Source organism: Salmo trutta, chromosome 12 (genome assembly GCF_901001165.1).
Source record: "Salmo trutta chromosome 12, fSalTru1.1, whole genome shotgun sequence".
NCBI classification, from domain to species: Eukaryota; Metazoa; Chordata; class Actinopteri; order Salmoniformes; family Salmonidae; genus Salmo; species Salmo trutta.
The window spans coordinates 3,825,252-3,844,406 of NC_042968.1; the positions used below are offsets into that span (position 1 = coordinate 3,825,252).

A 19,155-nucleotide genomic window follows, 5' to 3' on the forward strand; every position below is an offset into this window, starting at 1 on the left:
GATCAACTAAGCCTCACGTAGCAAATAAGAAATTACATTTTTTGTTGACCAAATTCCACACTTTCATTGACTTCCATTCAAAAACCCTTGCATTGTGGGCGAAAAAACGCCACCTGCTGGAGAAAACAGATTTTGGGCCTCAGTCTCGGTGAGTAGGAGTAGACCAACAGAAGGTAAGCTTCGTGATACACCAACCATCTAGTGACCCCCCTTCCCTTTCGCTTGCATTGCGCCTCTCCCCTTCATCAACGATCACTTTGGTTGAATCCAAAACAGAACATCATGGCGATTGATGGTAAGTAGGCCAATAACGCGTCTCCTCGTCTTGTATAATGAACATCCATTGAAAATAATTAATATTGGCACGACAAACGTGATTGCATATATTTAGTGAACGTACTGATTTATGACATTTGCAAAAGTTTTAGTCGTTTGCAACGTCGCGATGGGTTTACATTGGAAACAGTGAAATCTCATAGCTGCACTGCAAAGATCATGTAGCCTACTCTGCATGTAATTTCTGTGGTGCTGAAAAGATAGCTCCCCCAGAAATGCTGTGATTTTGTTCCACTGTGTGCTATTTTCGATTGAGAAGATATCGAGTTGTTTGTTGAATGCTATGTTTTAACCCATTCAACTTCTGTCTGACTACGATAGCGAGTGTTTCATATTTAGGCTACGATTGGGAAACTGTTGTCATGTTGTAGTGAGAAAATGGTAGAGACCTGAAGTTTAAATAAAGCCAGAATAAATAGTGAGATGTGTACTCGTGCACAAAGCAGGAAAGAGCTGTAGGCAAGCAGGTGTCTGGATGTCGTTCATTGTTTATTGTTTATCAAATGCATTTAATCAGTGGGCAAATAAAGCAAAGCACAGTATGTTCTTATAGTGGTACATGAAGAACTAACTTGTTTGTTGAGTTTTCTGGTTTTGGACTGGGTTCTTCCTGTTTTAACTTACATGCAACAAGCGTGTAAAAAATATAAACGCAACATGTAAAAATATAAACACAGCATGTAAAGTTTTGGTCCTATATTTCATGAGTTGAAATAAAATATCCCAAAAATGTTCCATATGGACAAAAATCTTATTTCATGCACATTTTGTGCACACGTTTGTTTACATCCCTGTTAGTGAGCATTTCTCCTTCACCAAGATAATCCACCCATCTGAAAGGTATGTCATATCAAGAAGCTGATTAAACAGCATGATCATTAGAGGTGCACCTTGTGCTGGGGACAATAAAAGGCTACTCTAAAATGTGCAGTTTTGTCACACAACACAATGCCACAGATGTCTCAAGTTTTGAGTGTGCATGCAATTGGCATGCTGACTGCAGGAATGTCCTCCAGAGCTGTTGTCAGAGAATTGAATGTTACTTTCTCTACTATCAACATCATTTTAGAGAATTTGGCAGTACCTCCAACCGGCTTCATAAACGCAGACCATGTGTAACCACGCCAGCCCAGGACCTCCACATCCACCTTCTTCACCTGCGGGATCATTTGAGACCAGCCACTGGGAACAGCTGATTAAACTGTGGGTTTGCACAACCAAAGAATTTCTGCACAAATTGTCAGAAAACATCTCAGGGAAGCTCATCTGCATGCTCATTGTCCTCACCAGGGTCTTGACCTCACTGCAGTTCAGTGTCGTAACTGACTTCAGTGGGCAAATGCTCACCTTCGATGGCCACTGGCACACTGGAGAAGTGTATGGTGTCGTGTGGGCGAGCGGTTGCTGATGTCAACGTTGTGAACAGAGTGCCCATGGTGGGGTTATGGTATTGGCAGGCATAAGCTACGGACAACGAACACAACTGCATTTTATCGATGGAAATTTGAATGCACAGAGATACCGTGATGAAATCCTGAGGCCCATTGTCTTGCCATCCACCCCATCACCTCATGTTTCAGCATGATAATGCATTGCCCCATGTCGCAAGGATCTGTAAACAATTCTTGGAAGCTGAAAATGTCCCAGTTCTTCCATGGCCTGCATACTCACCAGACATGTCACCCATTGAGCATGTTTGGGATGCTCTGGATCAACGTGTTTGACAGTGTGTTCCAGTAGCCTCCAATATCCAGCAATATCGCACAGCCATTGAAGAGAATTTGTTCTTAACTCACTTGCCTTGTTAAATAAAGGTTACACATTTTTTAAAAAAAGGGGAGTGGAACAACATTCCACAGGCGACAATCAACAGCCTGATCAACTCTATTAGAAGGAGATGTGTCGCGCTGCATGAAGCAAATGGTGGTCACACCAGATACTGACTGGATTTCTGATCCAGGCCCTGCCTTTTTTATTTTTTAAGATACTATATCTGTGACCAAGAGATGCATATCTGTATTCTCATTCATGTGAAATCCATAGATTAGGGCCTAATTAATTTTTTTCAATTGACTGATTTCCTTATGAACTATAACTCAGTTAAATCTTTGAAATTGTTGCATGTTGCTTTTATAATTTTGTTCAGTGTATATTGTGTAGAGTTGACCTGTTTACAATGAACATCTGTTTCTAAATAAGTCCTCTTGGGGGAGCTTGTCATTTTGCAGATTGGTCTAGTTTATGCTGTTCTTTCAGTGTAGTTACCACTTAAACTCCCACACACACAAGGTTGCTTTCTCACTGCAATAGTTTGAATAACTTTCATTTTGACCAGTGACTGTAACTGCTATTAACCGATTATTCCTTGTCTTAATACTTTTGTAACGCCTCTCTTTCTTTTTCTTGATACAATTCTAAAAATAGCCTTTGTAAAATGTATAACTTGTCAGAGATCTATCTACAATGTTTATTGAAATAACATGAAAAAAATGTTTGACATTAGAGCATTTTGCTATTCAATAAAAAAAACAAATGGCTTGACCATCACTAACCCTTTCTAAACTCAGTTTGGTTGTTCATAAGAATAAAACAGGAGGATAAATAAAAAGCAGTGGCATGAATTTAAAGCAATACATTGCAAGCTGATGCAGTGGTGTGTATTGATGGATGCCAAGGAAAGCCAGGCTTCCCCCAAAAATGTACCAAAAAAAAAAAAAAAACATATACAATTATTTATCAAGGGAGGCCAAATGTCTCTCTGTGTTTCATAATTTTCCTTCAATTCACAAGAGGCTGAATGTACAGTATCTCATTGGAGAAAGCATCTGAACTAGCAAAACAGCGCCGCTCTGTCTCTGTATGTGTAGCCCATCTATATAATGCTGTCTGGTTAAAAAGAGTGATGTTTTTGCCGCCCATAGCATTGAATGCAAGAGAAGCCAGCGAGCATTTGGCCTCCCTTGATGATGATAATAATTTTAAAATAAAAAAATCAGCTTTGAGCCAAACTGAATGAACTCAATTGGCGCACCAAAAAAAAGTGTAAGTGAAACCAGGATTTGGCTTCACACCGATCACATCAAAAGCCAAACATCATTGATAGAAAAAACTTGAATTGTTGCATCTCGTTGTGTTGTTGTCCTCCGGGCTGGCTGGCTAGCTAGCTAGCTAAAATTGTCCCTTTCCTAAATTAGCCATGGATGGAGCTAGGGATTTGGACCAAAAAAAACGACATAATTCCCCGTACTAGCCAATGATTCTAACGTTGATTCTGATCCAACCATAAATTCATACATTGCGCCCATGGCCTGAAATGATGGAAGTTCAATATGTAGCTAGATGTAGTTGTCTAATGTTAACTAGCTGGCTCATAGTTATGAAAGGAACTTTAGCCAGGTAGCCGAGGACAACAAAAACTAAAAGCGTACACTATATGACAGTTATAGACCGTTTTGGTAACATGAAAGAGAGGAGGATGGCATTGGTGTTTCTTTACAAGTAGGGTGAGTCAACAGTTTTTTTCTACTTACACACACATCTAAATCAATAGTTGTTTAGTAGTCCGAAAATGTCAGAAACATTAACTTGATTGACCATGCTGTAGGTCATGTAACTGTTTGTTATATGCAATATGCTTTGTGGACTTTACCGAAAATATGTTGTTCTCAGGTTTTGTGATGAAACAAAGGTGTGGTTGAATTTATTCTGTGTCTTCTTATTGTGTTGGCCTTAGGCCTACTGTATATATCAAAATGGCAAGCCATATTAACTAACAGGTTATAGAGCAAACAATGGCATTTTTAGGCTTCCACTGTGATTTTTATCCACCCACCGGTAGTGAGCTGATGTACATTGTATTTGGATATTGACGCAAAACCATACATGTCTTGTAAACATTCTGAGTGAACTGGCAATGTGATTGGATGAGTGTTTCATTTGATTCTTGGAAACAATATGAACATTTTAGGGAACAGCTGCTGTGAACTGACAGTGCAGAGAAAAGTTCAACTCAATGTGCCAGTGAACTACAATGTAGCAGATTGGCCTTGGGTCAAGTTTCCCCTAGGTACAGATCTAAGAATCTTCCCTCCCCCAATCCTAACCTTAACACTATGACTGCTGGCCTTCAGAACCTACAAGTACCAGCCGAGAGTGTGGGTTCGGGCACCACCTGTAGCCTAGGCACAGTGTTGTTATCAACCAAAATAAATACCATCGTAAAAAATGTATTAATTGATTGTAAGAAACACATATGCCATTGTTTAAAAAAAAATATATATTTTTTTATTATTTTACCCTAACCCTACCACCCCTCCCCTAATTGGAGTAAACTAATGGACAACAACACTTAGTATGTATATACTGGAAGTAGAAGCCTATATACATTTTACGGACACAATGTATTTTACAATAGTTATCTTTTGTTTGTTTTTAATCCCATCCTTCAACTACCCTCAACCCCTCCCAACTATCTCTGAAAACCCTGCAGTTGGATTTCTATTTGCCATATATTTTTACCTGTGCTGTTTCACAAAAGTTCTGAACCTGTATGCAGTGCCTTCAGAAAGTATTCAGACCCCTTGACTTTTCCAAATTTTGTTACGTTACAGCCTTATTCTAAAATGGATGAAATTAAAACAAAATCCTCAGCAATCTACTCACAATTCCCCATAATGACGAAGCGAAAACCGGTTTTTAGAAATTTTTGCTAATTTATCCCAACAAAACCCCAGAAATATATCTTATTTACATAAGTATTCAGACCCTTTTCTATGAGACTCGAAATTGAGCTCCGGTGCATCCTGTTTCCATTGATCATCCTTGAAATGTTTCTACAACTTGATTGGAGTCCACCTGTGGTATATTCAATTGATTGGACATCATTTGGTAAGGCACACAACTGTCTATATAATGTCCCACAGTTGACAGTACATGTCACAGCAAAAACCAAGCCATGAGGTCGAAGGAATTGTCTGTAGAGCTCCTAAACAGGATTGTGTCGGGGCACAGATCTGGGGAAGGGTACCAAAATAATTCTGCAGTATTGAAGGTCCCCAAGAACACAGTGGGTTCCATCATTCTTAAATGGAAGAAGTCTGGAACCCCCAAGAATCTTCCTAGAGCTGGCCGCCCGGCAAAACTGAGCAATCGGGGGAAAAGGGTCTTGGTCAGGGAGGTGACCAAGAACTTGATGGCCACTCTGATAAAGTTCCTCTGTGGAGATGGGAGAAACTTCCAGAAGGACAACCATCTCTGCAGCACTCCACCAATCAGGCCTTTATGGTAGAGTGGCCAGACAGAAGCCACTCCTCAGTAAAAGGCACATGACAGCCCTCTTGGGGTTTGCCAAAAGTCACCCAAAGGACTCTGACCATAAGAAACAAGATTCTCGGGTCTGATGAAACCAAGATTGAACTCTTTGGCCTGACTGACAAGCATCACCTTTGGAGGAAATCTGACACCATCCCTACGGTGAAGCATGGTGGTGGCAGCATCAGGCTGTGGGGATGTTTTTCAGCGGCAGGAACTGGGAGACTTGTCAGGATCGAGGAAAAGATGAACGGCGCAAACTATAGAGAGACCCTTGATGAAAACCGGCTCCAGAGTGCTCAGGACCTCAGATTGGGGCGAAGGTTCACCTACACACAGGACAACAACCCTAAGCACACAGCCAAGACAACACAAGATTGGCTTTGGGACAAGTCTCTGAATGTCCTTGAGTGGCCCAGCCAGAGCCCGGACTTGAACCCAATGGAACATCTCTGGAGAGACCTGAAAATTGTTGTGCTGCGACCTTTAGAGGAAAGGCAGAGAAGAATGGGAGAAACTCCCGAAATACAGATGTGCCAAGCTTGTAGTGTCATACCCAAGAATACTCGTTGCTGTAATCGCTGCCAAAGGTGCTTCGACAAAGTATTGTGTAAAGAGTCTGAATACTTATGTAAATGTGATATTTCAGTTGTATTTTAAATTAGCAAACATTTCTAAAAATCAGTTTTTGCTTTGTCCTTGTGTGTTGATTGAGGAAAAAAATGCAATTTAATCCATTTTAGAATAGGGTTGTAACAAATTGTGGAAAAAGTAAAGGGGTCTGAATGTTTTCCAAAGGCACTGTACATTTTATTGACAAACTATATTTTACCTCTCAACTCCACACAACCCCTCTCATCTATCTCTTAACATCATCCATTTATTTTCTTCTATTTGCCATATATTTTTCAACTTTATTATTGTTATTATTATATTATCAATCGACTATAACTTTTCAAATCACCCAGCAGTGCTATTTGCAGAGTGTGCTCCAGGTAAATGTTGTATTTCTTCAGCCATTCCTGGACCTGCGATCAAAAACAAGCTACATATGGACAGTACCAAACAAATTATCTAAAATCTGCAGAGCTGGGATGGCTGTATCCTCCATATATATATATATATATATATATATATATATATTGGTTGAAAAATGTTTGCACAGTACCAGTGAAAAGTTTGGACACACCTACTCACTCTGAAAGACCACATATGGAATCACGTAGTAACCCCAAAAAAGTTTAAACAATTCTAAATACACTGCTCAAAAAAATAAAGGGAACACTTAAACAACACAATGTAACTCCAAGTCAATCACACTTCTGTGAAATCAAACTGTCCACTTAGGAAGCAACACTGATTGACAATACATTTCACATGCTGTTGTGCAAATGGAATAGACAACAGGTGGAAATTATAGGCAATTGGCAAGACACCCCCAATAAAGGAGTGGCTCTGCAGGTGGGGACCACAGACCACTTCTCAGTTCCTATGCTTCCTGGCTGATGTTTTGATCACTTTGAATGCTGGCGGTGTTTTCGCTCTAGTGGTAGCATGAGACGGAGTCTACAACCCACACAAGTGGCTCAGGTAGTGCAGCTCATCCAGGATGGCACATCAATGCGAGTTGTGGCAAGAAGGTTTGCTGTGTCTGTCAGCGTAGTGTCCAGAGCATGGAGGCGCTACCAGGAGACAGGCCAGTACATCAGGAGACGTGGAGGAGGCCGTAGGAGGGCAACAACCCAGCAGCAGGACCGCTACCTCCGCCTTTGTGCAAGTAGGAGCAGGAGAAGCACTGCCAGAGCCCTGCAAAATGACCTCCAGCAGGCCACAAATGTGCATGTGTCTGCTCAAACGGTCAGAAACAGACTCCATGAGGGTGGTATGAGGGCCCGACGTCCACAGGTGGGGGTTGTGCTTACAGCCCAACACCGTGCAGGACGTTTGGCATTTGCCAAAGAACACCAAGATTGGCAAATTCGCCACTGGCGCCCTGTGCTCTTCACAGATGAAAGCAGGTTCACACTGAGCACATGTGACAGACGTGACAGAATCTGGAGACGCTGTGGAGAACGTTCTGCTGCCTGCAACATCCTCCAGCATGACCGGTTTGGCGGTGGGTCAGTCATGGTGTAGGGTGGCATTTCTTTGGGGGGCCGCACAACCCTCCATGTACTCTCCAGAGGTAGCCTGACTGCCATTAGGTAAGGAAATGAGATCCTCAGACCCCTTGTGAGACCATATGCTGGTGCGGTTGGCCCTGGGTTCCTCTTAATGCAAGACAATGCTAGACCTCATGTGGCTGGAGTGTGTCAGCAGTTCCTGCAAGAGGAAGGCATTGATGCTATGGACTGGCCTGCCCGTACCCCAGATGGCGGATGCTTTAGTCCAGGTCTGGGAGGAGATCCCTCAGGAGACCATCCGCCACCTCATCAGGAGCATGCCCAGGCATTGTAGGGAGGTCATACAGGCACGTGGAGGCCACACACACTACTGAGCCTCATTTTGACTTGTTTTAAGGACATTACATCAAAGTTGGATCAGCCTGTAGTGTGGTTTTCCACTTTAATTTTGAGTGTGACTCCAAATCCAGACCTCCATGGGTTGATAAATTGGATTTCCATTGATTATTTTTGTGTGATTTTGTTGTCAGCACATTCAACTATGTAAAGAAAAAAGTATTTAATAAGATTATTTATTTCATTCAGATCTAGGATGCGTTGTTTAAGTGTTCCCTTTATTTTTTTGAGCAGTATATATTTGAGATTCTTCAAAGTAGCCACCCTTTGCCTTGATGACAGCTTTGCACACTCTCAACCAGCTTCATGAGGCAGTCACCTGGAATGCATTTCAATTAACCTCTCTGGGACATGTGGGACGCTAGCGTCTATCTAGCGACTATTTTACACCATTTTAAAGACAAGACTCTCCTTTATCTAACCACACTGTCCGATTTCAAAAAGGCTTTACAGTGAAAGCAAAACATTAGATTATGTCAGCAGAGTACCCAGCCAGAAATAATCAGACACCCATTTTTCAAGCTAGCATATAATGTCACAAAAAACAAAACCACAGCTAAATGCAGCACTAACCTTTGATGATCTTCATCAGATGACACTCCTAGGACATAATGTTATACAATACATGCATGTTTTGTTCAACCAAGTTCATATTTATATAAAAAAACAGCTTTTTACATTAGCTTGTGACGTTCAGAACTAGCATTCCCACCGAACACTTCCGGTGAATTTACTAAATTACTCACGATAAACGTTCACAAAAAACATAACAATTATTTTAAGAATTATAGACACAGAACTCCTTTATGCAATCGCTATGTCCGATTTTAAAATAGCTTTTCGGTGAAAGCACATTTTGCAATATTCTGAGTAGATAGCCTGGCCATCATGGCTAGCTATTTTGACACCCACCAAGTTTGGTACTCGCCAAACTCCGATTTACTATAATAAAAATTGGATTACCTTTGCTGTTCTTCATCAGAATGCACTCCCGGGACTTCTACTTCAATAACAAATGTTGGTTTGGTTCCAAATAATCCATAGTTATATCCAAATAGCGGCGTTTTATTGTGCGTTCAAGACACTATCCGAAGGGTGACGAAGGGTTATGCGCCCGACGCGTTTCGTGACAAAAAAATGAAAAATATTACATTACCGTACTTTGAAGCATGTCAACCGCTGTTTAAAATCAATTTTTATGCGATTTTTCTCGTAAAAAAGCGATAATATTCTGACCGGGAGTCTTTGTTTTCGTTCAAAGACTGAAAATAAAAACATGGTGTCGGCTCGTGCACGCGCCTCCAGTCTCATTGTTCTCTGATCGACCACTATCCAAATGCGCTACTGTTTTTCAGCCAGGGGCTCCAAAGGCATCATTCACCATTTTGCCGCCTTCTGAGAGCCTACGGGAGCCGTAGGAAGTGTCACGTTACAGCAGAGATCCTCAGTTTTCAATAAAGAGAGTGTAGAAGGCCAAGAAATGGTCAGAGAGGGCACTTCCTGTAAGGAATCTTCTCAGGTTTTGGCCTGCCAAATGAGTTCTGTTATACTCACAGACACCATTCAAACAGTTTTAGAAACTTTGGAGTGTTTTCTATCCAAAGCTAATAATTATATGCATATTCTAGTTTCTGGGCTGGAGTAATAATCAGATTAAATCGGGTACGTTTTTTATCCGGCCGTGAAAATACTGCCCCCTATCCATAACAGGTTAAAGAATGCAAATTTGGCAACGATTGGGTGCTCATATCTCTGTCCTAAACGGTGTACACGTTTGAGTTGGATTTTGTCGACAGCTTCGCCTGGGATTTGAAGCGCTGTAAGGAGGAACTCCCTCACTACGCCCTCAGGAACTTTCTCTTGGATACCAGTAAGTACCAGATTTTCTCTCATAGTTCTAGTCTGTATGTCAAGCAAGGCTTCTCTCAGAAAGATGTTCTCCTTTTTAAGTTTATTAATATCCGTTTCAATCTTATTGACTGTCCCTTTTAGCTTGTATGTTTGTTTGTTTGTTTGTTCCTCTATTGCCGCAGCTTTTTCGTCACTCATCTCAAGGCTCGCCTTCAACTCCTTTATATGCTTACTGACTAATTCAAGTATGCCCAGTTCGTCATTTATTACTTTTTCACAGATCAGTTTCCACCGTTATCATTCCCGGTGGTGAAAAGCTTAATTGTCTGTGTCCGTCGAGGAGTCGCGTTTTCTTTTAGAGATTGGTTCTCCTTGTTTACTCTCCGTTATGTTCGGGTGTTGCTTGTTTTCATAATATTTGTAGATACATTTCTCTAGCCTTATGATTTGTTTTGTGTTGTTATACAGATTGAAGGTTATTACCCACCGGTATGTGAAGTGCTAATATTTAATCTAACTTACGGTATTGAATATTATGTTTTTATCTTGGGGTGATCTGCACTGCTGTGTTCAGTCTGCCATCTTGATAGGCCCTCTCAATTCTTATTAGCCAATGCCCGTCACGTGATTGGGTCGTTCTCACAGGCAACAAATGAAGACAGACACATCGGGGAGGCAACTGCGAATGTCCTTATCAAATTCCGAGGTGCATATTGAAGATGTTGGAAGAACTGTCCACATTTTACTTTTCATAAGCCAACAAGATGAATAGGCCTAACGAACAGCAAAAGCACTAGCCTATGTCAATCTACTATCCCCCATAGTACAAAAGTTGACCTATTCTATGAGAAATAAATATTCCAAACATAGTTGGGGACACTTGTGGGATGCGATAGATCCCAAATTAATACAACCACTTGCAGCAAGTGATTGATGCAACAGATCAGAAAGTTAAGCTTAAAATGTTGATAAACGATTACACTATTTCTTCACATAAGCGCAGCAATGCGCAAAATGCAATCAATTAGCAGGAAAACACTATTCTCAAAAGTGACTGCAAATGCAATTATGCATGTAATGCTTTCATTATAAAGATGGATTTTTATGGTGAAAATGTTTAATCAAATCAAATGTTATTTGTCACATACACATGGTTAGCAGATGTTAATGCGAGTGTAGCGAAATGATTGTGCTTCTAGTCCCGACCATGCAGTAATATCTAACAAGTAATCCAACAATTTCACAACATCTACCTTATACACACAAGTGTAAAGGAATGAATGAATATTTGGATGAGCGATGGCCGAACGGCATAGGCAAGATGCAGTAGATGGTATAGAGTACAGTATGTACATATGAGATGAGTAATGTAGGGTATGTAAACATTATATAAAGTGGCATTGTTTAAAGTGGCTAGTGATACATTTATTACATCAAATTTTTTATTATTAAAGTGGCTAGAGATGAGTAAGTATGTTGGCAGCAGCCACTAAATGTTAGTGATGGCTGTTTAACAGTCTGATGGCCTTGAGATAGAAGCTATTTTTCAGTCTCTCGGTCCCTGCTATGATGCACCTGTACTGACCTCGCCTTCTGGATGATAGCGGGGTGAACAGGCAGTGGCTCGGGTGGTTGTTGTCCTTGATGATATTTTTGGCCTTCCTGTGACATCGGGTGGTGTAGGTGTCCTGAAGGACAGGTAGTTTGCCCTCAGTGATGCGTTGTGCAGACCTCACTACCCTCTGGAGAGCCTTACGGTTGTGGGCGGAGCAGTTGCCGTACCAGGCGGTGATACAGCCCGACAGGATGCTCTCGATTGTGCATCTGTAAAAGTTTGTGAGTGTTTTTGGTGACGAGCCGAATTTCTTCAGCTCTTGAGGTTGAAGATGCGTTGCTGCGCCTTCTTCACCACGCTGTCTGTGTGGGTGGACCATTTGAAACTCACGCGCCGTGTATGTGTGCCAGTTAGACTTTACACCAGTTGTAAAGTGGATTAACGTGCTTAATTTTAAGAAGTTATTTCGACCCAAACCTTATCAAAACATATAGGCCTATGTGCTGTTTCTTGCCTTACTGCACACAAGCTGGGCCTCATTCACATGTGCTAGGCTAATATTTTCCCCGATCAGACTACTCTTGATTTAATCTTGTCTTTACATATACTAAATAATTTGTTTTGATTTAGAATTTTCCATTATCATGCACCTGTCTTGAAGCAGGGGAAAAAATACATGTCATCTATGCACTTAAATAGCGAATGGACAATGCTTTTCCCGTGGTTCATTTTCACTGCAAATCTTGGAGTAGTCCTACAGAGTAGTCCTACAGATTTGGAGTAGTCCCTACAGAACCGGATACAATAGCACCAGGTATTCCTCTTCTGTTTCCAAGGCTTGATTACAACCTATTACAATGGTGCCAACATTTTGTGGCTGTTCTTTTAGCAGGAGAGAGGGTGAATGAGTCAAAGACAAGACTGGGCCCCACACCCCACGGTATGGCTTGCTATATTGTTGTTTCAAAGACCTGACTTGGTCCAGCACCCCATGGTATGGCTTGTTATATTTCTGTGTGTGTGTTTGTGACCTGAGGAACATGTAACATGGTTTCAGAAGGAAGCCACTTTCAATTTCCTTATGTTGGGGGCTTTCATCAAGGTAATTGTTGCCTGGTGTAATGTGACTAACATCAAATCAAATTTATTTGTATAGCCCTTCTTACATCAGCTGATATCTCAAAGTGCTGTACAAGAGCACAAATCAAACCCATGTTGACAGAGGCTGGGACTCTTACATGAATGCAATGTTGCGAGTGTCTAGGTGGGCACAGTGATCTTGCGGGCCAGTAGTGCCAGCAGAGCCAGCTCCACACTGCCCTGGGCCTGTTCCAGTGCCTCCGCAGCTTCCCTGGCAGAGAAGCCAGCTGCCTGGATCCTTTGGATGTGATCATCGGTAAAGAGACGTGGAGCAGAGAAGAGAGGGGCTGAGGAGGAGGGGTGGTCCGGGGCCTGAGGAAGAGGTGAAGTGTGGGGCGAAACGCCAGACTCCTCCCCAGGTGAGCCCGCAGCCATGGACAGGGGGCTCTGCTGTGTTGTGTCAGGTTGGAGGTTGAGTGTGTTTGGGTTGTCATTGCCAGAGGCTCTCCCGTCTGCCACACCCCTCCCCTGCTGCCCCTCAGGGGGCTCCCTGAACACCAGGTCTGCATGGAGTGAAGAGGGGCCTTTGGCTTCAGACATAGTCCCTTTGCGTTTACTGGTATCTAGCCCATACCCGTCTGCCCTCCTTTCCGCCCGGGAGCTGTTTGGACACTGTGGTTCTAGTTCCCTGTGTCCCTCTCCTGGTTCAGCCTTGGTTCTGGTCTCTAGGCTCTGCTCAGAGGAGCCTGGCAGGACACAGTCAGGAGGAGGTCCTCTGTCAGACACAGCAGCAGGATGGTTGGCTTTGTCATCGCATGGTTCTGCATCAGCTGTAATGGCAGTAGAGGGGGAGGGTTGGGTGGTGTTTTCAGGTGTCAGGACTCGGGGCTCTACGGTGGGGTTGTGGTTGTCGTCCAGTCCGTCAGCATTCTGTCTGTGTGAGGGGGAGCAGGAGGCACTGTGGTCCTGAGGGGACAGGCTACGGCTGTTAGACACCAGCAGCTCATGGAGCTCCAGCAGGGCCTGGGCCAGAGATGGGATCTGGTCTGAGTAGGAACAGCGCTTCCCCTCTGGCTGGTCCCTCTCTGATGGCACAGTGTTCTGGGAGGAACATGACTTCTCTTTAGCGCGTGTCATCCTGCAACACAACATGTCACCCTTTATAAAGCACATGTTTGTCATATTCTACATAGTGGGTTATGTCACATTTGACATTGGTTATTGTCACATGGTTATGCCACATTGATGAACCTTTTATAAGGCATGACATACAGTTACAAATGCTTTGTAACATGTATGTAATGCTTAGAAGGAAGGCATTATGAAGCGTTTATAAGCTGCATGTCATTTAAAGCGGCTTCTAAAAGTTTATAGTCATCAAGATGACACTTTAATCAATTGCTTTAAACAGATTCATATATTTGGTTTGGAACTGTGGATTTTTATCATACGCGCCTGTCCATTGCAGGACTTAGAACACAGTTGTCATTTTCAAACTCAAATGGCAGTGAAAAATTGGGGCGCTCTCTTTATAAAAGTTGCTGGCCACAAACAAATATACAGCCAAGCTATCACTCAAATGAGAACCAACCCCTGTCACTATTTAGAACTGCCTGTGGAGAAATGATTAGTTGAAATTATCTAGTCAAAAAAGTATTGTTTCCTCTTTCATATTTGCCATCTACCGTAACCATTGTCCCACAAGGAGATGAGTTGATAAATGGCTACTACGGTTATATCGACAGGTACAGCATACGGTATACGATTCTTAGTGCAAATTTAGACAAATTTAAAATACCTAGGTAGCTAAAAGACAAAGTAAACCAGTACCTTTTTAAAAGTTGCAGTTCATTTTCTCAGTTCGTCCATTTCCGCAGTTCATTGTGGTTTGCCTTTTAGAAGAGCGCAAATGGCACATGTAGCGTCAGCGAATTGTAGTCTCGTACGAACCATACATTCCGTTTCGCTGCACGGATTATGTATATGACCAGATTCAAACCGTTTGAGCCCCTCCCTTTCCCCTCCACCGTATGGCCGGACCAATCAGCGTCCTCTGATAATTTTTTGTGGTGGTTTATTTGATGACGGCAATCATAACATGGTTGCTCTTGAGGAGGTTAGTGTTGATACTGCTATAGCAGCAGTTATATCAGAACTGGTGGGCATAACTTAATTGAAAGAACAGCAAATACAGTGAGTTCGTATGGTATTGGGACAGGGACAGCTTTTTTTTATTGTTTTGGCTCTGTACTCCAGCACTTTGGATATGAAATGATACAATGTCTGAGGTTAAAGTGCATCTTTAATTTGAGGGTATTTGCATCCATACCGGATGAACCGTTTAGAAATTACAGCACTGTTTGTATATAGTCCCCCCATTTTAGGGGACCAAAAGTATTGGGACAAATTCACTTATGTGTATTAAAGTAGTAAAAAGATAAGTATTTGGTCCCATATTCATAGCACACAATGACTACATTAAGCTTGTCACTGTACAAACTTGTTGGATGCATTTGCTGTTTGTTTTGGTTGGGTTTCAGATTATTTATTGCCCAATGGAAATTCATGGGAAATAATATATTGTGTCCTTTTGGAGTCACTTTTATTGTAAATAAGAATAGGATATGTTTCTAAAACACGTCTACATTATTGTGTATGTTACCATGATTATGGATAATATAGCCACAAGCTTATGGGATCACATACTTCACTTATTACTTTAATACACATACAGTGGCTTGCGAAAGTATTCACCCCCTTGGCATTTTTCTTATTTTGTTGCCTTACAACCTGGAATTAAAATAGATTTTTGGGGTGTTTGTATCAATTGATTTACACAACATGCCTACCACTTTGAAGATGTAAAATATTTTTTCTTGTGAAACAAACAAGAAATAAGACTAAAAAATTTAAAACTTGAGCCTGTATAACTATTCACCGCCCCAAAGCCAACACTTTGTAGAGCAGCTTTTGCAGCAATTACAGCTGCAAGTGTCTTGGGGTATGTCTCTATAAGCTTGGCACATCTAGCCACTGGGATTGTTGCCTGTTCTTCAAGGCAAAACTGCTCTAGCTCCTTCAAGTTGGATGGGTACCGCTGGTGTACAGCAATCTTTAAGTCATACCACAGATTCTCAATTGGATTGAGGTCTGGGCTTTGACTAGGCCGTTCCAAGACATTTAAATGTTTCCCCTTAAAACACTCGAGTGTTGCTTTAGCAATATGCTTAGTGTCATTGTCCTGCTGGAAGTTGAACCTCCGTCCCAGTCTCAAATCTCTGGAAATCTGAAACAGGTTTCCCTCAAGAACTTCCCTGCATTTAGCGCAATCCATCATTCCTTCAATTCTGACCAGTTTCCCAGTCTCTGCCGATGAAAAACATCCCCACATGCTGACACCACCATGCTTCACTGTGGGGATGGTGGGGTGGGGTGATGAGAGGTGTTGGGTTTGTGCCAGACATAGCGTTTTCCTTGATGGCCAAAAAGCTCAATTTTAGTCTCATCTGACCAGAGTACCTTCTTCCATACGTTTTGGGGAGTCTCCCACATGCCTTTTGGCAAACATCAAACATGTTTGCTTATTTTTTTCTGGCCACTCTTCCGTAAAGCCCAGCTCTGTGGAATGTATGGCTTAAAGTGGTCCTATGGACAGATACTCCAATCTCCGCTGTGGAGCTTTGCAGCTCCTTCAGTGTTATCTTTGGTCTCTTTGTTGCCTCTCTGATTAATGCCCTCCTTGCCTGGTCCGTGAGTTTTGGCGGGCGGCCCTCTCTTGGCAGGTTTGTTGTGGTGCCATATTCTTTCCATTTTTTAACAATGGATTCAATGGTGCTCCGCAGGATGTTCAAAGTTTCTGATATTTTTTTATAACCCAACCCTGATCTGTACTTCTCCACAACTTTGTCCCTGACCTGTTTGGAGAGCTCCTTGGTCTTCATGGTGGTGCTCCTTGCTTAATGGTGTTGCAGACTCTGGGGCCTTTCAGAACAGGTGTGTATATATACTGAGATCATGTGACAGATCATGTGACACTTAGATTGCACACAGGTGGACTTTATTTAGCTAATTATGTGACTTCTGAAGGTAATTGGTTGCACCAGATCTTATTTAGAGGCTTCATAGCAAAGGGGTGAATACATGTGTTATTGACTGTATGTTTGTTTATCCCATGTGTAACTCTGTGTTGTTTGTGTCGCACTGCTTTGCTTTATCTTGGCCAGGTGTAAATGAGAACTTGTTCTCAACTGTCCTACCTGGTTAAATAAAGGTGAAATAAAAAATATGCATGCACCACTTTTCTGTTTTTCATTTTTTTTTTACATTTTTGAAACAAATTATTTTATTCATTTCACTTCACCAATTTGGACTATTTTGTGTATGTCCATTACATGAAATCCAAATAAAAATACATTGAAATTACAGGTTGTAATACAACAAAATTGGGAAAACGCCAAGGGGGTGAATACTTCCCTGTGGCTCAGTTGGTAGAGCATGGTGTTTGCAACGCCAGGGTTGTGGGTTCGATTCCCACGGGGGGCCAGTACGAGGGGGAAAAAATGAATGAATTGAAATGTATGCATTCACTACTGTAAGTCGCTCTGGATAAGAGCGTCAGCTAAATTATTAAAATGTAAAATGTAAATAAGTGAATCTGTCCTAATACTGTATCAGTTCAAATCTGGATTATAGAGCCAAAACAACAAAAAAATCTGTCAGTGTCCCAATACTTTTAGAGCTCACTGTAACTGCATTGAAGGCTTTTCTATGGGGAGAATATGCTTTTGCTCTTCTCCCGACTTGATTGGGCATGAGCTTGCTAGCTTCGCTGGGACAGATCGAGAACCCAATTCTCACTGTTGTGTCGCTGTTGTCGCCCTCATGGAGGAGCAGATCAGAGAGGCTGTGAAGCAGGATATCACTGCTATGCAGCTTGTAAATAATGACGCAGACATCCTCCATGGACGTTGGCAGATTGTTTTCGGTAACCCAGAGTCTTGGTTGCTGAAGTGGCGGAATATGTTAGCATCAACAGTGTAATGTTATTGAGAAAATCTCATGTTGATTGATCTCTGTCGGCTCCATCATTGGTGAGGTTATACATTGAACTCTGTTATTCTACAAGGCCTATGCTCATAGCCAATATGCCTACAGTACCCTTCTACTGACCCTTCCAATATCCCCCTTGACTTTCACCTGGAATAACTCAACAACTTCATTTTTGAAGGGCCCGGGTCCAAACATAATTGAGAAAGCAGCAGACAGGATTAGCAAGTCCATTGGTGTAATGAAGGACTTGATGGACACCACAGATGCTGAGTTGGAGGCATCAAAGTCTAGATGCGTCCATCATGCTGCTCGCCAGACCGAGGACATCAAAATCAAATTGTATTTGTCACATGCACCGAATACAACTGGTCTAGACTTTACCATGAAATGCTTGCTTACGAGCCCTTCCCAACGATGCTTACGAGCCCTTCCAAAGGATGTAGAGTTTAAAAATAATAATATAAATAAAATGGTAACACGAGGAATAAAAATTACGTAAGAATGGAGCTAGTACCACATCAATGTGCAGAGGTATTTATATGAGGTATGGGGTACTTAAGGTAGATATGTACAGGGCAGGGTAAAGTGACTAGGCGTCAGGATAGATAATAATAAGAGTATAATAAAGAACCCAAGTAGCAGCAGCAAATGATGTGTAAAGTTTGTGAGTGTGCGTGTTTGTTTGTAATGTGTATGTGTGTTGTGTTGGTATGTGTGCATATGTAGTGTATGTGTGTGGGAGTGTCAATTTAGTGCATGTGAGTGTTGTGTGTGTATACTGTACAGTCTAGTGAGTGTGCGTAGGGACAGTGCAAGATAGTTTGGGTACCATTAATTTACTATTTAGCAGTCTGGTTATTTAGAAATCGTGTGGCTTGGGGGAGAAGCTGTCTCGGAGCCTGTTGGTCCGAGAACAATACTCCGGTACCGCTTGCTGTGCGGTAGCAGAGAGAACAGTCTATGGCTTGGGTGGCTGGAGTCTTTGGCAATTTTTTGGGCTTTCCTCTTATACCACCTGATATAGAGGTCCTGAATGGCAGGGAGCTCTTCCCCAGTGATGTACTGGGCTGTCTGCACCACCCTCTGTAGGACTTTGCGGTGAATTTGCCATACCAAGTGGTGATGTAGCCAGTGAAGATGCTCTCGATGGTGCAGCTGTAGAACATTTTGAGGATCCGAGGGCCCATGCCAGATCTTTTCAGCCTCTTCATTTTAGCCCTTGTGGAGGTTGTCAGGGAGACAGAGCTGTTCAAAACCCAACCAGGCAGAGAGTTCACAGCATTCCCTGGTTTTAACAGAAACTCTCAACAGTGAAGTGCAGTGAGTTGTAGGGGTGGATAAATGTTCCAGTTTAATTTGAAACAACGTAGGTGCCAGCCTAGCTGGGGATGTGGGTGGCTTAGTCTGACCATCAAACCCTGTCTGAGGTAGACATTGATTGGGAGTTAAGGAGCA

General features: G+C 42.2%; 2 protein-coding genes across 3 annotated transcripts in view; one reads left to right on the plus strand and one right to left on the minus strand.

Annotated features, from left to right (window-relative positions):
* Window positions 1-266: 266 nt before the first annotated feature.
* syt14a (synaptotagmin XIVa) overlaps window positions 267-19,155 on the plus strand; it is a 239,762-nt gene continuing 220,873 nt past the window's right edge. For both annotated transcript variants that reach the window (XM_029766857.1, XM_029766858.1), the window contains exon 1: window positions 267-295. In XM_029766857.1, coding sequence (XP_029622717.1) covers window positions 283-295 — 13 coding nt within the window. In that variant the 5' untranslated portion in view covers window positions 267-282. The remainder of the gene's footprint in view (window positions 296-19,155) is intronic.
* LOC115202815 (uncharacterized) lies at window positions 12,701-13,811 on the minus strand. The gene is made up of 2 exons (XM_029766859.1): window positions 13,105-13,811; window positions 12,701-13,068 (listed from the first exon to the last, which is right to left on the minus strand). Exons 1-2 carry the CDS (start codon window positions 13,801-13,803, stop codon window positions 12,832-12,834), a joined length of 936 nt encoding a protein of 311 aa, XP_029622719.1. The 5' UTR covers window positions 13,804-13,811; the 3' UTR covers window positions 12,701-12,831.